This window comes from Astyanax mexicanus, chromosome 1, assembly GCF_023375975.1.
Source record: "Astyanax mexicanus isolate ESR-SI-001 chromosome 1, AstMex3_surface, whole genome shotgun sequence".
NCBI classification, from domain to species: domain Eukaryota; kingdom Metazoa; phylum Chordata; class Actinopteri; order Characiformes; family Acestrorhamphidae; genus Astyanax; species Astyanax mexicanus.
Window position 1 is genome coordinate 93,197,406 of NC_064408.1, and position 8,646 is coordinate 93,206,051.

General features: G+C 38.2%; 1 protein-coding gene across 2 annotated transcripts in view; it reads right to left on the bottom strand.

The window, feature by feature from the left end:
- The window catches only part of cntnap2a (contactin associated protein 2a), a 723,644-nt gene extending 718,728 nt beyond the window's left edge, over positions 1 to 4,916 (bottom strand). For both annotated transcript variants that reach the window (XM_022683450.2, XM_049485717.1), the window contains exon 1: positions 4,257 to 4,916. In XM_022683450.2, coding sequence (XP_022539171.2) covers positions 4,257 to 4,344 — 88 coding nt within the window. In that variant the 5' untranslated portion in view covers positions 4,345 to 4,916. The remainder of the gene's footprint in view (positions 1 to 4,256) is intronic.
- Positions 4,917 to 8,646: the final 3,730 nt, after the last annotated feature.

The following is an 8,646-nucleotide window of genomic DNA, read 5'->3' on the forward strand; positions in this document are numbered from 1 at the left end:
GAGCTGAGCAGCAGTGTGCCTCTGATAGCGGTGAGGCACAGATGGTTGGACGTCAGCAGTGGGGTGGTATTATTGCTTGACTGATCTGCATATTGTGTTGTGTCTCCATACTAAAGTACGTGGACACATCTTCCACTCTTATAGAACACTTGAACCTGTGAGGACACTACAGAGGTAGAAATTACCACCATAAAAGGGGTAAAGGTAAACAAATAAAGGTTAGAAATGGTTTATAAAAAGATTTAGGCAGGACTGCTATGTGTCATTACTTGAAAGAAACATATTTCAGCTATTAATGGAAAAATACAGTTTAGTGGCTCTTTAAGGCAAATTATCACAGTAGTGTACAACTTTCTGATCTCATTTCCCATCAAAGCTCTACTAGAGACAGATTAGAATTATAAATTTTTTCACTTCAATCTTGGATATATGGAGTGTGGAGCTTCAGTAAGGTTGATAACCATAGCTGAATAATTTACCACCACCACTTTCATTGTAGAGAATATATATATTGTAGAGAATATATATATATATATATACTGATCAGCTACAGTGTAAGACTTATCATCAATTGCCACTGTGTGTCAATCAGGCAACCTGCATGAGCTTCACTGTACATTTATTTCCAAGAACACAAGAACATTCCAAGTACATTTTTCCCCAAGAAACCACTTTATTCTATTCCACATTTCTAACCCTTCTAATGGTAGAAGCTTCTCGATCTCTAGCTGCCTTACTTTCACTTCTTGCTTGTTGAATAACATTTATATTGCTTTGCATGTGTACCTTTCTTTCACATGCTTTTCCTGAGCTTAAATAAGACTGAGCTTGATGAAATGTTCAAATAAGTGAAGTGAAAGCAAAGGAGGAAAAACACAACTGGCAGCTTAATTTGCACTTGAAACCTCCCGTCAGTGCTACAGTCACCTCCCAGAGTGAGCGAGAAAACAGTAGCTAATGCATAAAACGCTTGTTATTGTTTCCTCAGCAAGAAAAAAGGATTCTATATTAGACTTTAAACAACTATTGTAAACAGATAAACATAGTAGAGGTATGTGCAGAAAAAATGTAACCAGGCAGAAGCTAAAGTTGTTATCAAGTTTAACCTTATTATAGGGGTTTCAGGATAACTCATGATTTCAGATCACCATATACTAAGGAATAAACATTAGAAAGAACCAGATAACCAGAACTCAAGTGGCTCTTTTAGGTGCCACAGATCTGTATACAGTATATAACAGTAAAACACAAATTTTAATGGCTGTAGGTCTTAAAAATACAAAAAAGTGTCAAATGGTCCCTCAGGGACACAAAGCACTGAACACACAATGGAATTAAAACACATATAGAAGGTAATCCACACCACCTCGGGTCAATTCAGTCAATTCATGCGAGGCAGACCGGACTTACTTCTAATTCCGTGCCACGAGAAAAAACAGACAACTATTCCAGAGCCTTAATCTCATTATTCCTGACAAGCGTCCTGGCTGTCTATTAGGCAACTTCCCTGACTCATCTCAGCTCTGTCTGTGAGACATTTATCAGTGTAGCACAGCGCTCTTAGTCAATAGTCCTGAAATGTGATTTTTATTCATGCGTTTCTATTCTTTTTCTCACGACTTTGCAAAGAGGATTGTTTACTCGCAGGGTTCCTGCATGTTTCGATTTAGGAGCAACTTAAGGAAGGATACATCCAGCCTTGGATTTACTGTAGACACGCACACATTAGATATACATACGCCAACAAAAGTGGCAACCAATTACCTATAAAGCAGTCCACTCCTGCCTGACTCCGTGGCTTCTGCCTGGCTCTTTCTTCTCTCTGTGGCTGCAAGGCAATTATAGCCCAGTCAAGAAATAATGTAACTTAAAACTGATGGATGCTTCAGGCTACACTCCAGATTTCACCTTAGAAGAAAAAAAAATCACTATGCAAGGTTAAGAGAAGACAACTGCTCTAGCCAAGACCAGGCATTTCAAAAAGAACGTGGATTTTTTTCTTCTTTTTTTTTCTATTCCTGTTTCTCAGATCTCCAATTAGCCCAAGGGAACAAGAAGCAGAAATAGTTGGTTCCATTAGCAAACCCGCAGGCTATTAAAGATATGTGGTAAATTATTCAGTCCTCATTCATTTTATTGGTTTTGTTATCAGTCATTCGCTAGAGCACAGAGCACTCTGCATATTTTGATACATTTGAAAGAGAAAGAAGAAATTAAGCTTGGCAGAAACTTGGCACGGCAGATGCAACTGGTTCAGACGGAGACCGCAGACGTGAGTTAAACTCCTAAAGCCTCCAGAGCCGCTCAGAACAGTGAGAACATAACCAGCCATCCATGAACACAATGTGAGAGAAACGCCTACAAAAAGCATAGAGAAACAGCACGCTCCTGCATTCCTAATGCACGCTTAATTCACAGTGACTGTTTATTTTCTGAATTTATCATATAATGTGGAATAATAAAAAATATGACATATACTAAGGTTAGTGTGCAACTTAGATGTGTTTCTTTGTATTTCTTTGCATTTTTTTCAAATGCGTATGCTATGTGTATAGAAACTGCAAAAAACAATATCCAGGAATCATCACTGTGCAAAAAAATATGTACATTTGCACATATTTTGTTAAATATTAGCTTAGTACATCATTTGAACACATCACAGCTGCTCTACTTTAGATTGTGTTACCATTGCATGATAATTAGACAATAGAACTTGTAACATGTAAAAAATAAGAAATTAAAAGATTAACAACTTAATAATTTAAATTAAAATTAAGGGAAATATATATACTTGGCTAAACCATGTTTACAAAAAGTACTACAAAAAATGCTAAGAATGTATATACCCTAAACATTGTACCATACTTATATACTATGTTTACAGTACATATGTATATATTGTCGCTGACCAAAAAAAAGGCATGTATCTCCAAAACAGCAAGTTTACAGGAGAAAGAGACCTTCATGATTTTCAGTTGTCAATGTCAATGTAAAAAAAAAAGATTATGTTAGAATTTCTATTAGTGAATACATTAAAAAATGTCAGTGTAAAAAATGTAGGGGACAGTTTATGTGTTGAAATTATGTAATAAACAAAAAATCAACAAAAATGGAGACACTTGTTTTTCATTTGACATTTGATGTTATAAGAATGTTAGTAAGTAATGGCAAAATTGTAGTACAAAAGATTTGGAGAACTTTGAATATCACAGTAACTATCTATCTATCTATCTATCTATCTATCTATCTATCTATCTATCTATTTAATGTTTAATGTTTCTAGAATGGCAATTAGTGTTTTAAACCTATTGTTCTACAGTATCTACTGTATCTATGTAGTATCAAAGTTGTAGTACTCATAGTATTGGTCATAGTATTACTATCTATCTAGCTATAGAATATGCAAGTCTGGTTTAATGCTTCTAAGTATTTAAAATCTGTTGTTCTATCGTATCTATTGTATATATATATATATATATATATATATATATAGTATCAAAGTTGTAGTACTCATGGTATTGGTAAAAGGGACCCTCACTAACATAAAAGTTAGTATATATTAGTATATGTCTAGTTTAATGCTTCTACAATTGTCCTTTCTGTTTAAAATCTATCATTCTATCGTATCTATTATATAAATAGTATCAAAGTTGTAGTACATATATATTATATTATATATTGGTCAAAGTAACCCTCGCTAACATACAAATCTATCTATCTATCTATCTATCTATCTATCTATCTATCTATCTATCTATCTATCTATCTATCTATCTATCTATCTATCTATAAGTCTGGTTTAATGCTTCTAGGATGGATCTTTGGTATTTAAAACCTTTAGTAAATTGTTGTAGTACTATTTTCAAACATGGTCCAACCAAGTTCATAAAAATGCATATAGCCAACACATCAGTGCAGTGACCTAAACAGACCTATCCAGTGATGAGCAGCAGACAGACTGCCCATCCACTCAGAACCCCCAGTCTGTCTAACAAATAAACATCCTCCTCCATAATCAAGAACTCAGTCCGGACTGTGCTCGTGCATCTAACCAAAGCACAAGTCAGACTAGAAGCCTGCTATTAGTCAAAACAGAGTGTCTCAACCCTATAGAGAAAGTGAACACTCCAGAAAAAGCATAGAAACCCCATAGAAAAGCCACTGAACAGCAGTAAAAGATGAGGAAAAGTCGCAGAAATCCACGCTGAAGCTGCTGCAAACTGCGCGTAAAAGAGCGAAGCAAGTGTGTAACTTACGGGACGACGGTAGAGCCGCAGCTGAAGTGCCGATCAGGCTGAAGATCAGCATCAGCACCACCAGACCGCTGCCATCCACGCGCTGCATCCTGCCCGTAACTCTCGCTCCAAACGAGGATCAAACGAAGAGTCCCGAAATCTTTCTCTCTCTTTCTTTCTTTGTTTCTCTATCTCTCTCTCCTTCCCTCTCGTTCTCCTCTTTTCTCTCTCTTTATCCTCCGCTCTCCTCTTCTCTCTCCAGCCTTGGCTCGAGGCTCTGCACCGCACTGTCCTCCTCCCAGACCAGCAGAGCTCAGCCCAAGCGAGCAAACGAGCGAGCGAGCGCGCGCACAGTCTCTCCAAAGCGAGCTCGGGCTGTTAGAGAGACAGAGAGATAGAGAGATAGAGAGATAGATGGATAGATGAATGGATAACACGCTCCTACTGCTGCTGCTGCTGGTGCGCCAACGTGGAGCTCAGAGCTCTCAGCACACTTCAGCACAGTCCCTCACAAACACACGCACACGCTCTCACGCTCACGCGCACGCACGCACGCAGCGCCAGCCTCCACTTTCAGCACTCAGCCCTCCTCCACCACACACTTCAAGCCATGACTGGCGGAGAGCTCGCTGTCCAGGGTGCTGAAGTTACAGCGCTGCTGCTGCTAGAGCTGCTGCTGCTGGCTCCCCCAACGCTGCGCTCATATACGCTCAGCACAGAGCAGCAGCTCCCCCCTCTACACCACAGTGGTACAGTCCACTAAACAGTAGTGCAGTCCTCGCGGGACAGGACGGTGGGAGGGAGGGGGGCACAGCTTTGAGCGCCTTCTTATGGGCAGCAAACAAATAGTAGATTTTTTTTTTTTTCAGACTGCTCGGAATTCCCCCCTCAGCACTAAACCAACTCCAATCAAAGCTGGAGCACATTTCTACATGAATGAAATAACCTGATATAAAGTCTAGCTATGACAAAAATAATTATGTAATTTATTTATTTATTTATTTATTTATTTATCTGTCACACAAGTGGACAGATAAAGGCAGGATGCTCTCTAGAGGTGGGCATATGGCCCTAAAATAATATCACAAATTGTTATGGTATTTTCGCAATAGCGATACTCTTGCCGATATGACAAAACACTTTGTCTCTAGTAGATATACATTGTATCACAAAAGTGAGTACACCCCTCATCTTCCTGCAGATATTTAAGTATATCTTTTCATGGGACAACACTGACCAAATGACACTTTGACACAAAGAAAAGTAGTCCGTGTGCAGCTTATACAACACTGTAAAATAACTTAAAATAACTCAATATACAGCCATTCATTTCGAAACCACCAGCAACAAAATTGAATACAACCCTTAAGGAAAGTTCCTGAAGAGTCTGGTCACCATTTTTACAGAACTGCCTTAACTCTCCTGGGCATGGAGTTGACCAGAGTTTCACAGGTTTCCACTGGAATGCTTTTCCACTCCATGATGCCATGACGGAGCTGGCAGACATTCAAGATTCTGCTTCAGTATTTCACAGTACATATTGGAGTTCATGTGTCCCTCATTGAAATTTAACTCCCCAACACCTCATGCAGCCCCAGATCATGGCATTCCCACCACCATGCTTGACTGTAGGCATGACACACTTATCTTTGTACTCCTCACCTGATTGCCGCCACACATGCTTGAGACCATCTGAACCAAACAAATCAATCTTGGCCTCATCAGATATTGGACATGGTTCCAGTAATCCATGTCTTTTGTTTACATGTCTTTAGCAAATTGTTTGCAGGCTTTCTTGTGTACAGACTTCAGAAGAGGCTACTATCTGGGGTGACAGCCATGCAGACCAATTTGATGTAGTGTGCAGCGTTTGGTCTGAGCACTGACGTTCTGACACCCCACTTCTTCAACCTCTGCAGCAATGCTGACAGCACTCCTGCGCCTATCTAGATGATCTTGGCCACTGTACTGCAACTCAGTTTCAGGGTGTTGGCAATTTTCTTGTAGCCTTGGCCATCTTCATGTACCGCAACAATTTTAAGATACTCAGAGAGTTCTTTGCCATGAGGTGCCATGTTGAAACTTTCAGTGACCAGTATGAGAAAGTGTAAAAGGTGTACTACAAAATTAAACACACCTGCTCCCTATGCACACCTGCGACCTAGTAACACCAACGAGTCACATGACATTTTGGAGGGAAAATGTACAGGGATGTACTCACCTATGTTGCCGGTGGTTTAGACATTAATGGCTGTATATTGAGTTATTTTGAGGGAAGAATAAATTTACAGTGTTGTATAAGCTGAAAACTGACTACTTTTTTATAGTGTCAAAGTGTCATTTTGTCAGTGTTCTCCCATGAAAATATATACTTAAATATCTGCAGAGATGTGAGGGGTGTACTCACTTTTGTAAAACACTGTATAGTGGGAAATGAGAACAGTGTGAATTTTTCTTTTGGCACAATATTTTAGAGTATAATGTCATTCACAATATTTAAAAATGTTAGCGATATTATTGTGTACGATAAAATATGGTACACCCCTAATTCTTTCATTATACATCACAGCAACCTCACGGCAGCACTGGCCACCATACATACATTTGGATGGTCTATTATAAATGCCTCATAGACACTAACTAACTAACATTCAATTGAATGTCTATTCAATGTAACTGAATGTAAATAATTTGCTACAGAACTTATCCCTAATCCTAAGCTTACTCTTAATCATGAATTAACCCTAAAACACAGGCCTAAACCAAACTTTAAGGTAAACATTAAGGGCCCTGTCTTACACCCTGTGCAAGGCGTGTCACAATGCTCTTTGCTCTTTGGTATATTTTGGCAGCAGAAAACACAGATGCACCACTGACTGAACTTGTAAAACACATTCAGGATTAATTAAGAAAATTAGTACATGCCTTTTGTGCATTTCAAGCTGTGCAAGGTGTATTTTTAGCGCCCTTATGATTACAAAGACACACAGACATGGCCTAAATTAAAGATCACTAAAATAGGGCCCTAAATCTAATCCTAAACACAGCTTTAAAATGTTAAGATTAGAGCATGGATTAGAATTATGTGTAGAGTTACATTCAACAGAGAATCATTTACTTTCACCTTACAGTCCAGTTGTATTTAATAGACATGCAGACGAATGTTAGTTGAATGTTAGTTGAGCATCTATGAGATATCTATAATACACCATCTAAATAAAGTGTTTTTTTTAGCAGTTTCATGCATTCATATCGGTCACTATTTACTGGCCACTTTAAAATAATCCCTTGCCTCACTGATAGTTCAAAAGTCTGTTGTTTAATCATTTATCACAATAATTTGCATAAACAGACCTTAATCTGTCATTCATTACATCACAGAGGGTCAGATATCGTCTACTTTCATTACAAACTTTGCACATTTCCAGTGTTTCCAGTATTTTTTAAGCCCCCTCACTGTCCACATTATTAGAAAACCCTAACTCATACTTCCACACACAAGCCACTTTATTAGAAAGCCTTAGCTCTTACTTCTACATTCTGGCTTTTTTATTAAAGCCCCAACTTTGTACTTTCATTCACTGGGCACTTTATTAGAAACCGTACTTTGTACTTTTACTTCCTGTTTAGTTTATTTGGATGTGTATGTACTTTTTTCTTTAAACTCCGTGTCTAACTTTTATGTAAATAACGTTATATGAAGAGTTCTTTTTCTAATACCAACTGTCGGGTGCAGCAAGGGAGATGCGGAGGTGGACGCAAATTCAAGTAATTTAATAATAAAGAAACCAAAATAAACACGAAAGCATACAGAAATAATCAAAACAAACAGCAACCTAACCGAAGTGACAACGTACAAGAAGCAATAAACTAACACTGAAAACACAGGGGCTTAAAATACACATGGAGGTAACTGGAAAAAAGTAAAAGTACTAGGGACAGGTAATGAGGGGAGGGGCTACAAATGAACATAGGTGGAAGCACTGAAGACATGGGTGGAGACAAGGAGAACACAGAGAGGGCTTGAATGTGCTTAGGAAAGGTAAATAAATAAACAGGAGGGCAGAAAAAGCACAGAGACAGACAGGAGAGACACAGAACAGGACAATAGTGTGATATCAACAGTGGAACCATGTTGGTGGTATATATAACTATTTTTATAATTCTATATATAATTTTCTACAAAATGTTTTTCCTTCTGTATGAACAATCATGTAACTAGGCAAAACATCTGATCTGATCTTACAGTGAAAACATCCACATTGGTAGGTTCTGTATTACAATTGTTACATTTAAAGTAAATGAAACCTCTAGAGGTAAAAAAAAAAACCTGAGTTGGCTCACAATAAAGAGGATTGACTCAAAATGGATATTTGACTCATCAAATACAAACAGTGATAAATAATGCGCA